Source organism: Phyllobates terribilis, unplaced genomic scaffold (assembly GCF_046119375.1).
Source record: "Phyllobates terribilis strain yellow unplaced genomic scaffold, ASM4611937v1 Scaffold_11__3_contigs__length_659146591, whole genome shotgun sequence".
NCBI classification, from domain to species: Eukaryota; Metazoa; Chordata; class Amphibia; order Anura; family Dendrobatidae; genus Phyllobates; species Phyllobates terribilis.
The window spans coordinates 85,017,700-85,034,080 of NW_027362771.1; the positions used below are offsets into that span (position 1 = coordinate 85,017,700).

Consider the following 16,381-nt stretch of genomic DNA (forward strand, 5'->3'; position numbering starts at 1 on the left):
TTTTGTTCTAAGTGGTCTGATTACTTATATGATGGTGAGAAACTGAATAAGCACGATGTTAATATTTTACAACAGTAAGTTTATGGTTACGAATTGGCCATTTATGAAGGAGCCGGAGCAGGAGTCGGAGCCTGATAAAATCCAAGAGTGGGAGTCGCAACTGTCGCTTACAGACTCCACAGCCCTGCCATTAAGGGGCCTTTTCCCCTCATTTCCATTTTAAAAAGGCGATTGGGGAGTGTTACAGCCTTTTTTCCCCCCCGAGTCGGAAATTCTCCGGGGTGTCAGCTAACGGGGGTAGCCGAGACCATAGAGAAGATGATCAGGGCCGTTTTTTCTGGTCCCTGATCACATGATCGCCATTATTCAGTGAATAACGGTGATCATGAAAAAAAAAAAGTGCCCGTTGTTAGAATGATTCCTCAATCCTGACATGATATACATGTCAGAGGAGACAGAAATGATGCCCCCCTCCCCCGCCCACCTGGTACCTCTGCTGTCCCCCGGCTCAGTCATTTTCCTGTAAAAAAGTTAAAAAAAAGTCTGCCAGCCAGTACCCGGCAACAATAGGGAATTTTTACTATTGGTTCCTTTTGATCACTGTGACCCTACCAAAAGCGATCAAAAGCAAAAAAAAAATAGTAAATCAAATCCCCCTTTGTCACCCCCTTAGTTAGATAAATACTGTGAGGTTGGGGTTAGGGTTGCATTAGGGATTTTTTCAAACGTAAAACAGAAAAAAAATGACGATATTAAGACTAGTGTTGAGCGCAAGTCCCTGCCCCACATGTTTTGCAGCTGTTATACAGCCAACTGAAAGCCATTCTGGGATCGCTTGCCATACACGAGCAATACCCGCATATTTTTTTTTTGGGGGGGGGGGGGTTCTAACAGCCGTGAAACATGAGTGGCAGGGACTTCAGCATTTCACCTGAGCATGCGCGATACTTGGTGCATACCTGAATACCCGATGCAAACTCAAGTAGCGAGCACTTGCACTCAACACTAATGCAACATATTCAATATGATGACCTAATGTTATCAAATTCTGTGTGGTACCTCTGGGTTCAAAATGCTCACTATACCCCTTGATTAAATCCTCTAAGGATCTAGTTTCCAAAATGGGGTCACTTGTGGGGGTTTCCACTATTTAGGCACATCAGGGACTCTCCAAAAGCAACATGGCGTCTACTCTCAATTCCAGCCAATTTTGCGTTCAAAAAGTCACACAGTGCTGCTTCCCTTCTGAACTCTGCCGTGCGCCCAAACAGTGCATTTTCCCCACATATGGGGTATTGGCGTACTCAGGAGAAATTGCACAACAAATTTTGTGGTCCATTTTCTCTTATTACCCTTGTGAAAATAAAAAAGTTTGAGTCTGAAATAAAATGTGGCTTTGAGCACCTTGAGGGGTGCAGTTTTTAGAATGTTGTGATGAGTCTTTTCTGTCATAAAGGCCCCTCAAAATCACTTCAAATGTGATGTGGTTTTTTTAAAAAAAATTGCTTTGTTGGAAAAATGAGAAAATCGCTGGTCAAAATTTTAACCCTTATAACTTCCTAACAAAATTTTTTTTAGACAAGTGGGAAACGTTATTTATTAACTATTTTATATGTAACATATCTCTCTGATTTAAGGGCATAAGGCTGTGTGCCCACGATGCGGATTTGGTGCATTTTTTCCATGCCGAAATGCAGCAGAAACGCATTGCACATCTTATCCCATGACTTCCTATGACATTTTGCAAGTTCTGTGCACATGGTCAGGATTTTTTCTGCGCGGCTTTTAGGTGCAGAAAAAAACGCAGCATGTCCATTCTGTGTGCGTTTCTGCCTATACAATGCATTTGAAAAACTTATGGCAAATCCGCAAGTAAAAACGCGTCAAAAACGCGTGTAAAATCTGCATGCGTTTTTTCTGCCAAGGACATGCAAAAATGCTCTGGAAAATTTCAGCTTCATTTCAGCATCGTGGGCACATGGTCTAAAAATTCAAAGTTTGAAAATAGCAAAAATTTAAACATTTTTTGTTTTTTTTCACCAATAAACGCATAGTCATATCGAAGAAATTTTACCACTATCAGGAAAAAACAAGCAATCTCAGAATCACTGGGATTTGTTGAAGCGTTCCAGAGTTATTACCTCAAAGTGACACTGGTCAGAATTGTAAAATTTGGCTTGGTCATTAAGGACATAATTGGCTCCGTCACTAAGGGGTTAAAAAGGTTTGATATTTCCACTTTTAAACACTAGGGGGAGCAGCTGCTTAAATTTGCCATGAAAACCTAGTGTATGACTTGCTCACATTACGACTGCAGTAAATGTGGGCGGGGTCTGGTCACATGTGTGTGACATCACTCCTCCCCTCCCCTTCTGGGTGTTTGTAAAAAGATGAGAAAGGTTCAAGTTGGATAGTTTCATACTCTGGATTCAGTTTGCCTAACTAAAGTGAATGTATCTGTAGGGGCATGTCTAAACAACCCATAATCATTGTGTGATTGCATCATGAGGAGGCTGATAGGCTGCCGCCCTATGTAAAATAACTTAGATGTTCTGGTTATGCCTGTAGAATCTAAAGGAACGAACAGTCAAAATCAGCTTCCTTCTAATTCCTGATGCTCTGTAATACAGCTAGAGCGCATAAATCATGGTGCGGACACAGCTCCTGTAATAGCATTCTGCTGCAATGTGATACAATACTGCAGGGTGGGAAAAATTTAAAAGGGAATGTGTCATTATATTTTAGGGCACTAAACCACCAGCATGATGTGTTACTTTTATCACTTTTTTTCTTCTAAAAAGTAGCCATAACACAGCATGTGTTGCATGTAAATTACATTTACAAATCAATGGCAGCCGGGCAATACACCTCACTTTACTGCACATGTGCTGAATGCAGCTTTTCTCCTCTCCTGTAAGTTACATACAGTGTGCATTGTATTGCTTCCACTTCTTAGAGAAAATTCTAAAACTGACAGTTTTGAGATACAAGGATAACACCATTGTGATATTAGTGGCCTAAAATCTTAGGATCGGTTTCTTTTTTAGGGTACCGTCTCACATAACGACGCACCAGCGATCCCGACAACGATGTGACCTGCCCAGTATCGCTGGTGCGTCGCTAAGTGATCGCTGGTGAGCTGTCAAACAGGCAGGCTCACCAGCGATCAGGGGAGCAGCGACTTCCACGATGTCCTGCTCCTGGTTACGAGCCTGCTGAAGCAGGAGCAGGCTGGTAACTATGGTAAACATCGGGTTACTAGGGGCACACGCGCACCTAGTAACCCGCTGTTTATCATGGTTACCACTCTGCTACAGTGAGCGGGAGGTTACCGCTCACTTTAGCAGGCTCGTAACCATGATAAACAGCGGGTTACTAAGTGCGCGTGCGCCCCTAGTAACCCGCTGTTTATCATGGTTACCAGCCTGATCGCTGCTCCCGCTGGTCACACACAGCGATGTGTGCTGACCAGCGGGCGGGCAACGACCAAAAAAAGGTCCAGGACATTCTGCAGCGATCAGCGACCTCACAGCAGGGGCCTGATCGCAGCAAAGTGTCACACATAGCGACATCGCTGGTGAGGTCGCTTTTGCGTCACCAAAACAGTGACACAGCAGCGATCTCGCTATGTGAGACGGGGGCTTTAGACTCAAATTGTTCCAAGGACAAACACAGCGATGTTTCAGGACAAAAAAAAGGGAACTTTTTTTAATCCATTCAATGTAGTTTTCCACAGTTGCTCACAAAAATTATTTTAAAAGAGCTGCCAATGATAAGTGTTCTTGGAAAAGAAGGTACACAAAGGTTTGATTAATGTTCAGTGCAAGGAATATGTAGACACTAGAGTCTTGGGTGGCAACACTTTCCAATACATTTCTCCTTCAAGATAAATAACACTCAATATCTATGACAGCCCATTGGAAATTTCCATCTTTGAAGATCTGTACTGAAGATGTCACTTTTTGGTCTCATGCAGACAGCTGCACAACATTATTCATATTATGAAGAACTAATATTCGAGCTCTTGTACAACATCTCTGGCTGGCAAACTGTGAACACCCACATAAATCATAACAATGACCTGCTAGGAGTACACTGGCGATATTCATGGTAACCCAAGTATGTGGTATGTGTAAGGAGGCAATCACTTAAAATGGATGGCTGTATTCCTATCCAGTATGGAGATTAAAACTTCTTACACATGTAATACCACTCTTGCTTGGTAATGTATAGTTTAGAATTGAATACTGGTGGGAAAATACATATTTGAATACCATGCACAATGTTCAATGAACATTAGAGATTAACGACTCTTGAAATTCGTATTTCAAATTTTCCTAGGGAATTAAATTTAATGCGAGTCAGAAGTACTTCCAAATATCCTGGAAAACATGTGTGTGGAAGAGCAAGTAGTGTTGTGCTGTTGTACAGTCTGAATTATTTCTTCAGTGTCTTATGGCTTTCTCTCCCTAGCTCTATGGCTAACCTGTGAGCTGTGACGTCCTCTCACTATCCAGACTCTCTACAAAATGGCTGCTGCATTTCCCGCTTCTGCTTTTATAAAGGCTATGAAAGTCACTCCTGATTAGCTGTGCTATATACAATGTAATGTGTTAGCTTCAAGGGATTATGGAGTAGCCCGCCCGAGGTCATGTGATCCTTCTGCAATATGTAATATGGTAGCAGCAGCTTTAGAAGGCTTGCACAAAGTGAAATCACTAATTGTTCAAAGTCACCAGATTCAGTGAATTCCTAAAAATGATATGACATTGATTTGCATAGAATCAATTTACTCACTTGTATTTTTTTTTTTTACATTTACAGCATGGGTTTTCAGAGGTTGACTCACGACTGTTAAAAGCATGAAACTATTTTCTTTTTATTCAAGACCTCAAAATCATGTTCAATACTCCAGCTCAGGAGATGTGGTATGATCAGACCATGTTCCTGTACGGTCAGACACAGCCATTACACAGCAGGGGCACATTTTTGCTTAATTTTAACACATCCAATTCTGGAAGTTATTATGAAGACCTATGGATTAAAATGTACTTTGTTTAAGGGGCAACCCCTTTAACTGATGTTTGCAACATAAATTTAGTAAACGTGCCGAAGATCTATTTAGTAGTGAATGCACTCTATGTGGCTGCCAAATAGTGACAGCATTGTGCACCACACGGTATTCCCAGGTGGTCACCGGTCATGTCTCGACTAGTGTCTTCCAGCTTTTCTCAATTCACTTCTAATAGAGAGAAGTTGAGTGCGGCTGGTTGGCTCTTGACCATAAGTATGTAAATCGCATACATGTGGTCACATGACCAACAGTTAGCACCAGGAATATTTGGGCATCCAGACATTGTACCAATTCAGCAATCTGCAGTCACAAAAAGTGACCGCAGACTTTTGTCTCAAGCCCAGACAACCCCTTTAAATACACTCATGCAGCAAAAGGAGCTTGCATTTCTTTCTGCACATTTTGGGGAACAGTTGCCCAGTACTGCATCCACTGCAGGTTGCTATTGTATGTGCCACCTGTGTTCTTTAAAATAATACTTTTGACCTAAATGAATAGCTATCTAAATCAGTAATATATTGTTTAGTAGCCAATTTATTTGGGTTCTATTTGTCAAAACCAAACAAGCTGCAACTTCTCTACTGAAAGCAAAAAGAAGTACAAAACCTCTGCCAATTTTTGTGAAAAATGAAGTTTACTGGAGATCACATTTATCACACTTCTTACTCTTACAATCGACAGAAATAATTTTCTCTCAAACTATTAACTTTCCACTGGATTCAATGTGTATCAGTGGAAAACAAATTGTTAGCATAAATCATAGCATAAATATTGAATAAATTAAGAGGTTTTGAAAATTTTGTTTCCATTTTAAATCCTTTGCATGTCATTGACATGGCTATTGATCCTCTCATTTCCATAATTCTACGACATTTCCTTTATGGTGTTGGGTTTTCAATGTGGAGCAGTGCACATGAAAGTTTTTTTTTTGTGTAACAAGCTGCAGTTTTTTATTGGTATCATTTTAGAATACAGAGAAGGGTTAATCACTTGTTCATTTTTTGTGAGGATGTAAAACAAACAAAAAAACTGCAATTAAGTCATATTTTCACCTTCTCAAGGCGTTCACATGAAGGATATAACAATACCAAATATATTTTTGTGGGGATTGCTTCCCCACAAAAACTATTTGATCATTATTAAAACTGGGATTCAGGTTCTTTTTTTTACGCCTAACATTTTTATTTTACAATACTTAATATAAAAAGGAGACATTAACATGTGATGCTATTTACAGTTGTGCTCAAAAGTTTACATACCCCGGCAGAATTTTTGCTTTCTTGGCCTTGTTTCAGAGAATATGAATGATAACAAAAAAAACTTTTTCTCCACTCATTGTTATTGGTAGGGTGAAGCCATTTAATGTCAAACTACTGTGTTTTCTCTTTTTAAATCTTAATGACAACCAAAAACATCCCAATGACCCTGATCAAAAGTTCACATACCCCAGTTCTTAATACCGTGTATTGCCCCCTCTAACATCAATGACAGCTTTAAGTCTTTTGTGGTAGTTGTGGATGAGGTTCTTTATTTTCTCAGATGGTAAAGCTGCCCATTCTTCTTGGCAAAAAGCCTCCAGTTCCTGTAAATTCCTGGGCTGTCTAGCATGAACTGAGCGCTTGAGATCTCCCCAGAGTGTCTCAATGACCCCGAGGTCAGGAGACTGAGATGACCACTCCAGAACAGTCTTTGTTCTTCTGTAGCCAATGACAGGTCGACTTGGCCTTGTGTTTTGGATCATTGTCATATTGGAATGTCCAGGTACGTCCCATGCGCAGCTTCCAGACAAATGACTGCAAATTTGCCTCCAGTATTTGCGGATAACATACTGCATTCATCTTTCCTTCAACTTCTACTAAGTTTCCTGTGCCTTTGTAGCTCACACATCCCCAAAACATCAGCGATTCACCTCCGTGATTTACTGTAGGAATGGTGTTCCTTTCATCATAGGCCTTGTTGACCTCTCTCCAAATGTAACGTTTATGGTTGTGGCCAAAAAGTTCAATTTTGTCTCATCACTACAAATTACCTTGTTCCGGAAGTTTTGAGGCTCGTCTCTGTGCTGTTTGGCATATTGCAGGCGAGATACTTTGTGGCATTTGTTCTGGCGACTCGAACATGCAGCCCATTTTTCTTCAAGTGCCTCCTTAGTGTGCATCTTGAAACAGCCACACCGCTAGTTTTCAGAGAGTCCTGAATTTCAGCTGATGTTATTTGTGGGTTTTTCTTTGCATCCTGAACAATTTTCCTGGCAGTTGTGGCCGAAACATTTGTTGGTCTACCTGACCGTGGTTTGGTTTTTACAGAGTCTCTGATTTTTCCATTTGTTAATCACAGTTTGAACTCTGCTGACTGGCATTATCAATTCCTTTGATATTTTTTTTGTAGCCCTTTCCTGTGCTATACAGTTCAACTACCTTTTCCCATAGATCCATTGACAATTCTTTTGCTTTCCCCATGACGCACAATCCAGAAACGTCAGTGGCTGGATGAAAGATGCAAGAGTCTGTCTGGATCCCAGAAACTCACTCAGCTTTTATGCATACACACTGATTACAAGCAAACAGGTCACAGGTGAGGATGTTACCTTCAGTAGCCATTCAAACCCATTTGTGTCAAATTCTGTGCATGTTATCAGGCCAAAACCACCAGGGTATGTGAACTTTTGATCAGGGTCATTTGGATGTTTTTGATTGTCATTAAGATTTAAAAAGAGAAAACACAGTAGTTGGACAATAAATGGCTTCTCCCAACCAATAACCATGAGTGGAGAAAAAGTTTTTTTGCTAACATTCATATTCTCTGAAACAAGGCCAAGAAAGGAAAAATTCTGCAGGGGTATGTAAACTTTTGAGCACAACTGTATGTAGTACAGGCCATTAGCTAGCCTGTCAGTGTTAGGCTACCTGTCAGTCAATTAGATCCCGCCTCTGACTGGATCTGATAGGCTAAGGTATATAGCAAATGTGGAGGCCATTGTTAGTATTCCTTGTTGCTATAGCAACCATTGGCACCCTGCGATCATGTTGTCTGTGTCCTGATCACCATCTGTCAAATTCCTCACAAGCTGCAGTCACTAATGAGAGCAGCATTTGAAGGTTTAAAGGGCAGAGGCTGGAGCTAGCTCAGGTCCCAGCACACGCAGCAGGAGGCTAGCTGTGCATTACAGCCGCCTCCTGCAGCCGATGGCACAGGTTTAACTACTGTACCCTTGCCATCGAAGGAAAATAACTACCCGGAAGCTAGACATAGTTACATTTATTTTTCCCAGGAGATAAATTGTGGGTTTTCAACAGTTTGCTGGAAAAGACAGCAATGTTAAAGTAAAAATCTTCTCCGGGCAATGCTATCACTTCCATAAATATCCTTTGCAAAATGTAACCCTCTAGTAATACACAAACCAAAAGTCTTGGAGTTTCAGAGAATTTATATTCTACTATAATGCACTGAACAAATAACTTGTGATCGCATTTGATCAGATCCACCATGTGGACAAAAGCATCGGGACACACCTCAAACATTTAATTCACTTTTTTCACTGAGCCCCATTGCCATAGCTGTATAAAATTCAGCTCTTAGCTTAGCCATGGTAGTCAGCCTTTACTAACATTAGTGAATGAATGGCTCGTTCTAAAGCACTGACTAAATTCCAGTACGGTACTGTAATGAGATGCAGTTTGCGAAATTTCTTCCCTTCTAAATATTCCATGATTAACTGTGTACAGTATTAAGTGAAAAGTGGAAGTACAATATTTAGAAGCCACAGAGAGGCAGAAAATGTGTAGTGGCCGAGTGCTTAGGTGCATAGTGGATAACAGTCGCCAACGTTGTGCTACATCAATAACCGCAGCGTTTCAAACCTCTTCAGGCATTACCATCAGCACAACTGTGTCCTAGGAGCCTGGTGGCATGGATTTCGATGGCCAACTAGTTGCATGCAAGCCTTACTTCACCAAACACAATTGCAAGTGTCTGATGAAGTGGTATAAAGCACGCTGCAACTGGACTCTGGAGCAGTGGAAAGGTTATGTGGAGTGACGATTCACACTCTTCTATCTGGAAATCTGATGGATGAGCAAGGTTAGCAAATGCCAGAATATTACCTGCCAGACATTTTGGACAATTGTATGAGTCCAGCTGTGTGAGAACAGTTTGGGGTAGGATCTTTCAGTTTCAGAATAAAGGTGCTCCAGTTTATAAAGCAAGAGCCATAAAAGGCATGGCTGGGCGAGTTTGGCATGGAAGAACTTGACTTAGCTGCACAGAACCCTGACCTGAAAGGAAAGGAGGCTGAAGAGAAAGAAAAACCAAAAAATTGTATAGTGTGCGTAGTGTGCCTCTTTCCCCTTATGAACAGAAGCCATGATGCAGTCCTGACTCCGTTAGACAATGGGCACCAAAAGGCACTCCGCAAACATTAATTTATCGGAGGGGTCATTGGTTTCCAACAAGATGTTCATCACATTGGTGGAAAGAACAGAACTGCGTGCTGCAGTATTTTCCTACATGTCTAAATGAACTGCAAACAGAGGTTCCAAACCAAACCTCTGATGGAAGTTTTAGTTTAGCAGGCAAAATACTCTTTGCTTAAAACAACATTTCCAGTAATGACTTGTGTACTTTTTCCTTTTATCCAAGAACAGTGTTATAAAAAGTTTTAACAGAACAAAAATAAAAAAACTGTGTAAAACTTCCCGTAAAAAAAAAGTGTTTTACTGTGTCAGCAAAGTGAATTCGCACACGCTGCTTATTTTTCCTTTGCAGATTTAAATCTGTTTAAAATCTGCAGCATGTCATTCTTTCATCGTTTTTGAAGATTTTTCACCCATTAAAACGTATAAAAAAACATGTCTATTTTATACAGCATTTTACATGTAGAAACTTCAGTGTTTGCGGTAGATTTTTCTGCTGCAAGTACTAAACCTGTGCACATACCTCAATACAGCACAGCTCATGTTATGTATCCAATACGTCAGTCTGTTTAACCCCTTAACAACATCTGACGTACTAATAAGCGTCTGTGCCCTGGGACTTAAGAGCCAGACCCGTATTAGTACGTCATGGCGATGACGCGCGCACACAGGCTGTGCGGGCGCGATTGCCGCCGGGTGTCAGCTGATTGTCACAGCTGACACCCGATACTATGTGCAGGGAGCGGTCCTGCACCGCTCCCAGCATATTAACCCACGCGATGCTGCGATCGAAGTCGATCGCAGCATTGCGGTGGCAAGGGGAGGTGATCGCAGATACTCACCTCCTCTTCCGGCTTCCAGCGCTGTCTGCTGCGGCTTCCAGGATGTTGCCATGACGACTCGATGTCGTCATGACAACATCCGGGTCACCAGACAGCAGGAAGATTTTTTGGACATGCGCAGTGCATCTCCAAACAATCTTCTCCCTGTCCAGCGCTGACAGCCTGCATGACACAGGGATGGTGCTGCATTCCTGTGCCATGCAGGCGATCAGAGAAAAAAAAAGAGAAAGTCCCAGAGTGGGACAAAGTAATAAACTATATAAGCTTCCAGAAAGTGAAAAAAAAAAAAAAAAAAATCCACCAAAAATAAAAATATGATGTACCCATCAATAAATATTATTATAAAAAAAAAAAAAACAATAAAAGTACACATATTTGGTATCGCCGCGTCCGGAACAACCCGACCTATAAAACAGTCCCACTAGTTAACCCCTTCAGTGAACACTGTAAAAAAAAAAAAAAAAAAAAAAAAAAAAAAAACGAAGCAAAAAACAATGCTTTATCACCATACCGCCAAACAAAAAATGGAATAACACGCAATCAAAAAGACAAATATAAATAAAAATGGTACCGCTGAAAACGTCATCTCGTCCCGCAAAAAACAAGCCGCCATACAGCTCCATCATCCGAAAAATAAAAAGTTATAGCTCTCAGAATAAAGCGATGCTAAAAAATATTTTTTTCTATAAAATTGCTTTTATTATGTAAAAGTGCAAAACATAGAAAAACTATATAAATGTGGTACCGCTGTAAACGTACTGACCCGAAGAATAAAGCTACCTTATCAATTTTACCACACGCGGAACAGAATAAAAAAAAAACAAAAAAAACAATTCCTGAATTGGTGTTTTTTGTTTATTCTGCCTCCCAAAAATCGGAACAGAAAGCGATCAAAAAATGTCACGTGCCTGAAAATGGCACCAATAACAACGTCAAGTCATCCCGCAAAAAACGAGCCGTCACATGACTGTCTGCCAAAATCTGGAAAAATTGTAGCTCTCAAAATATGGCGATGCAAAAACTAGATTTTACAAAAAATGCATCTTTTAGTGTGTGACAGCTGTCAGTCATAAAAACCCCATATGATTCTGGTATTGCTGTAATCACACCGACCCGAAGAATAAAGTCGTCTAATCACTTATACCGCACAAGGAACGGCGTCAAAAATAAACTCTTGGGCTAGGGTTAGGGCTGGGTTTGGGGCTAGGGTTGTGCTACGGTTAGGGCTGGGGTTGTGATGGGGTTGGGATTTTTTTCAAAAGTAAGAAAAAAAGATGACGATATGGCGACTAGTGTTGAGCGCAAGTGCTCGCTACTTGAGTTTTCATCGGGTGCTCTGGTATGCATTGAGTATCGTGGGTATTTGAGTGACATGCTCGAGTCTCTGCCCCATATGCTTCGCGGCCAAAAAAACTTTACGGGGATTGCCTGCCATGCACGAGCGATCCCCGCATGTTTTTTTTTGGGTGTCTAATAACCGTGAAACATGCGGAGCAGGGACTCGAGCATGTCACTTGAGCACCCGTAATACATGGTGCATACCTGAGTACCCGATGCAAACTCAAGTAGCGAGCACTTGCGCTCAAGACTAATGACAACTTATTCAATATGATGACCTAATGTAAACAAATTCTGTGTCGTACCTCTGGGTTCAAAATGTTCACTATACACCTTAATAAAATCCTTGGGGGGTATAGTTTCCAAAATGGGGTCACTTGTGGGGGAGCTCCACTGTTTAGGCACATCACGGGCTCTCCAAACGCGACATGGTGTCCGCTAACAAATTGAATGGAAAATCGTCTCAAATTGTTAGCGGACACCATGTTGCATTTGAAGAGTCCCTGTGTGCCCAAACATTGGAGCTCCCCCACAAGTGACCCCATTTTGGAAACTAGACCCCCCAAGGCACCTATCTAGATGCATAGTGAGCACTTGGAACCCCAGGTGCTTCACAAATTGATTCCTAAAAATGAAAAAGTGTTTTTTTTTTTCACTTTTTCATTTTTACGAATCAATTTGTGAAGCACCTGGGGGTTCCAAGTGCTCCCTATGCATCTAGATAGGTGCCTTGGGGGGTCTAGTTTCCAAAATGGGGTCACTTGTGGGGGAGCTCCAATGTTTGGGCACACAGGGGCTCTCCAAACACAACATGGCGTCCGCTAATTATTCAAGCAAATTTTACAATCAAAAAGTCAAATGGCGCTCCTTCCCTTCCGAGTCCTGCCGTGCGCCCAAACAGTGTTTTTTCCCCAAATATTGGGTATCTGCGTGCCATGGGGAAATTGCACAACAAATTTTGGGGTCCATTTTTTCTTGTTACCCCTGTGAAAATAAAAAAAATTGGGTCTAAAGTAACATTTTTGTGAAAAAAGTTAAATGTTCATTTTTTTCTTCCACATTCAAAAAATTCCTGTGAAGCACCTGAAGGATTAATAAAGTTCTTGAATGTGGTTTTGAGCACCTTGAGGGGTGCAGTTTTTAGAATGGTGTCACTTTTGGGTATTTTCGGTCATAAAGACCTCTCAAAGTGACTTCAAATGTGATGTGGTCCCTAAAAAAATGGTTTTGTAAATTTTGTTGGAAAAATGAGAAATCGCTTGTCAACCTTTAACCCTTATAGCTCCCTAACAAAAAAAAATTTGGTTCCAAAATTGTGCTGATGTAAAGTAAACATGTGGGAAATGTTATTTATTAACTCTTTTGTGTGACATATCTCTCTGATTTAAGGGCATAAAAATTAAAATTTTGAAAATTGCAAAATTTTCGCCAAATTTCCGTTTTTATTCACAAATAAACGCAAGTGATATCGAAGAAATTTTACCACAATCATGAAGTACAGTATGTCACGAAAAAACAATATCAGAATCAGGGCGATCCGTTGAAGCGTTCCAGAGTATTTACCTCATAAAGTGACAGTGGTCAGAATTGTAAAAATTGGCCTGGTCATTAACGTGCAAACCAGCCTCGGGGCTTAAGGGGTTAATAACTTTTTACACAGTTGTAGAGTTCAGTTAATTAAACCTACCATGTGGTAAAGTTATACTTGCACCATCAATGATTGCTTGAGCCAGTTCATGATCATTACTCTCAAAAGCGTGTGCTGCTGCTTTCAGAGCATCCCAAATTTCTTTCCGGCCTTCGAAAGCTGGTGCAGTGTCCCAAAATTCGTCCCGTTTGCTACGTAATTGTCCATCTGTCATAGGGTAATCACTTTTCCACTTGGGTTTATCCTTTTTCAAAGGTTGATTACGTCCTAAGGCCACTAAATATGAAAGATGAAAAGAGAAAAAAATATATATACATTTTACCAAAATGCATAACGGTATAAAACAAATTCCAAAAATAAAGAAACAAAATATATCGAATATAGGCTCTGTGTGTACAACATGCTGGACAGTTTTCAGGCTTATATGGGCCCTAAGTCAGTGAAATAGGCCCCAACACTGTTGTCCAAGACTCAACTCTTTATACTTGCTGCCCAATCTAAAGGCAGCATGTATCAGACACTAGTTGCATGATTCCAGCCCTAGGTTTCACTCTGAAACGCTGCAGCATTTCAGAGAAAAACAGTTTAATAGCCGCCATGGAGTGAGGCGCATAGGAGACTAGCCGGACAAGCATGTATGTATAGGGAGAGACCAGTCATTCCAGGGAAGTGGGTGCGGAGAATAATAATCTTTTTATTTATATAGTGCCAACATATTCTGCAGCGCTTTACAATTCAGACAATTCACAGACATTATGGGCACTGTTCCTATTGGGGCTCACAATCTACATTCCCTATCAGTATGTGTTTGGAGTGTGGGAGGAAACTGCAGAACCCGGAGGAAACCCACGCAAACACGGGGAGAACAGAAACTCCTTGCAGATGTTGTCCTTGGTGGGATTTGAACCCAGGACCCCAGTGCTGCAAGGCTGCAGTGCTAACCACTGAGCCACTGTGCTGCCCCAAGAAATTCTGGAGAAGCCAGAATTGCGGTTTTATGGTTGCTGCATTCTTTGAAATGGAACAAAAAGTGGACAACAACATCATATGTACCACAACATTTCAGTGAAAGACCCATGTGAATTACTGTGGGAGCGAAGTACCCCCGTAGTGTTGTGCCCCACAAGCCATTCAGGTAAGCACACACTGTCTCTCACCTGACCCTTTTTACTAATATACTACGCTTAGCGCCACATTCTCCTCTCCTTCTTTCCTAAGGGATTTCTATAATTTTTATATACTTTAAAATGGTAGAAATAAAAAAACAATTCATGAAACCGCTACCTACGACACACTCAACTGATCTCCATCAACGGAAAAATAAAGTTATGGGTCTCAGACAAGGTCTACACAATTTTTTGTTTTAATATTTGCCAGTTCTGTCCATTCTTCCCACACCATAACTATGTAACTATAATTACATTTTATGCTTAGTGATAGTTAATTAATCCAGGGATTTAATCTGACTGCCAGATTGGAGTCGGGAAGTGAATTTTTCCTCAATGATGTAAATTGGCCTATACCGCATGTTTTTTTTTGCCTTCCCCTGGATCAACGCTGCGGAATAGCAGCAGTGCACAAGAAATAGGCTGAACTGGATGGACGCTTGTCTTTTTTCGGCCTTATAAACTATAACTATGTAACCATGAACAAAACCCAGAAAAAAAACTGCAAAATTGAGTATTTTTCTCCTCAATTTCACTGCAATTGGAATATCCACCCCCCCCCCCCATTTTCCAGAAATTGTATACCAAAATCAAATGGACGTCATTTAAAACTACAACTCATCCTACGAAAATTCAGACCGAGTCTAAGATCGCACACAGCGTTTGAAACGGGTTTGTTTTTTTTCTGTCTCCTCTGCACCCCTCATCCCCAATTACACCTATGCCTAGGAGCCTCACAGTGTTGTCTTTATATATACACATTTTTAATTTTTAAATAAAGGAAGAAAAAAAATGTACTTCTATGCATCACTATTTGAAGCTGGATATTTACTTTCTGCAACAAAACACCCTCCCCCCACACCAAAAACAAAAAACAGAAAAACAAGCTGGAGGTTAAAATACATCCATTTAAATATAGCAATAGAGTACTTGGCATTTCACTGGACAACAGATTTATCAACTATAACTTGTTGGTCAATGGGGGTCCGACCCCTGGGACCTGCACTGATCGGCAGAACGGTTACTTTTATCCCCATCGGAATGGAGCATTCGTGCGTATGCTTGACCACCACTCCATTCATTCCCTGGTGGGATGCCGAGCACTGCGCTCAGCATTTTCAACCCTGATAGGGAATAAATGGAGCGGAAGTCAGTTGTCCGACCTGCAGCTCCATTGTGTATTGGGGATAAAAGTTCCCCATTCTGCTGATCAGTGTGGGTCCCAGAGATGAGATACAAATGGATTGTCCAGTGGAAACAAATTCATTGCCAGAAAATTATTTTTCAACTCAAATATTCACATTCAATGACTACTTCTTTCTATTTAATATAATAAAATGTAACAATTTTTAATAAAGTCACACTGAAAATATTCTAGACAGATTCTAAAATAAATAAAACTACTTTTATTAAATGTAAAAAAATAAATAAAAAGTTGATAAAACGCCGGTCATGTCACATAAATAGAGCACGTTAAGAATCAATAAGGACTAACAGTGTAAAGATATTTTATAAATCCTACTGCTAACAGATTGCTATGAATTTATACCAGCAGTAAGGCGTTTGAAGTGTAATTTGAGTTTGCAGGATGCCTGGCTTCACCTAGGAAAGAAGGCGAGAGTTACAGTACGTGTCTAATACCCACAAGAGAAGGTCACACGTACTTTAAATATTTTATTAGCCATAGCTCCCCTGCTGACATGCATAGCCCAGCCTTGACAGTAAATGCAGCAACATGAAAGAATCTAACAGGTGACTATCTCCACAGTTTAGAAATCTAGCAATTTTAACGGGGTTTGATCTTCTGTGGTCGAACTATTTAGGCTCAATTTCTCCCAGTCTGGGGCCAGAGATACTTTTACCATTTTATCCCTGATGCATTAAGACTGGTGTTTTGTAAG

At 40.8% G+C, this 16,381-nt stretch overlaps 1 protein-coding gene across 1 annotated transcript in view; it reads right to left on the reverse strand.

Annotated features, from left to right (window-relative positions):
• The window catches only part of UBTD2 (ubiquitin domain containing 2), an 82,518-nt gene that overhangs the window by 26,617 nt on the left and 39,520 nt on the right, over positions 1 to 16,381 (reverse strand). The window contains exon 2 of the mRNA XM_073651316.1: positions 13,354 to 13,590. Coding sequence (XP_073507417.1) covers positions 13,354 to 13,590 — 237 coding nt within the window. The remainder of the gene's footprint in view (positions 1 to 13,353; positions 13,591 to 16,381) is intronic.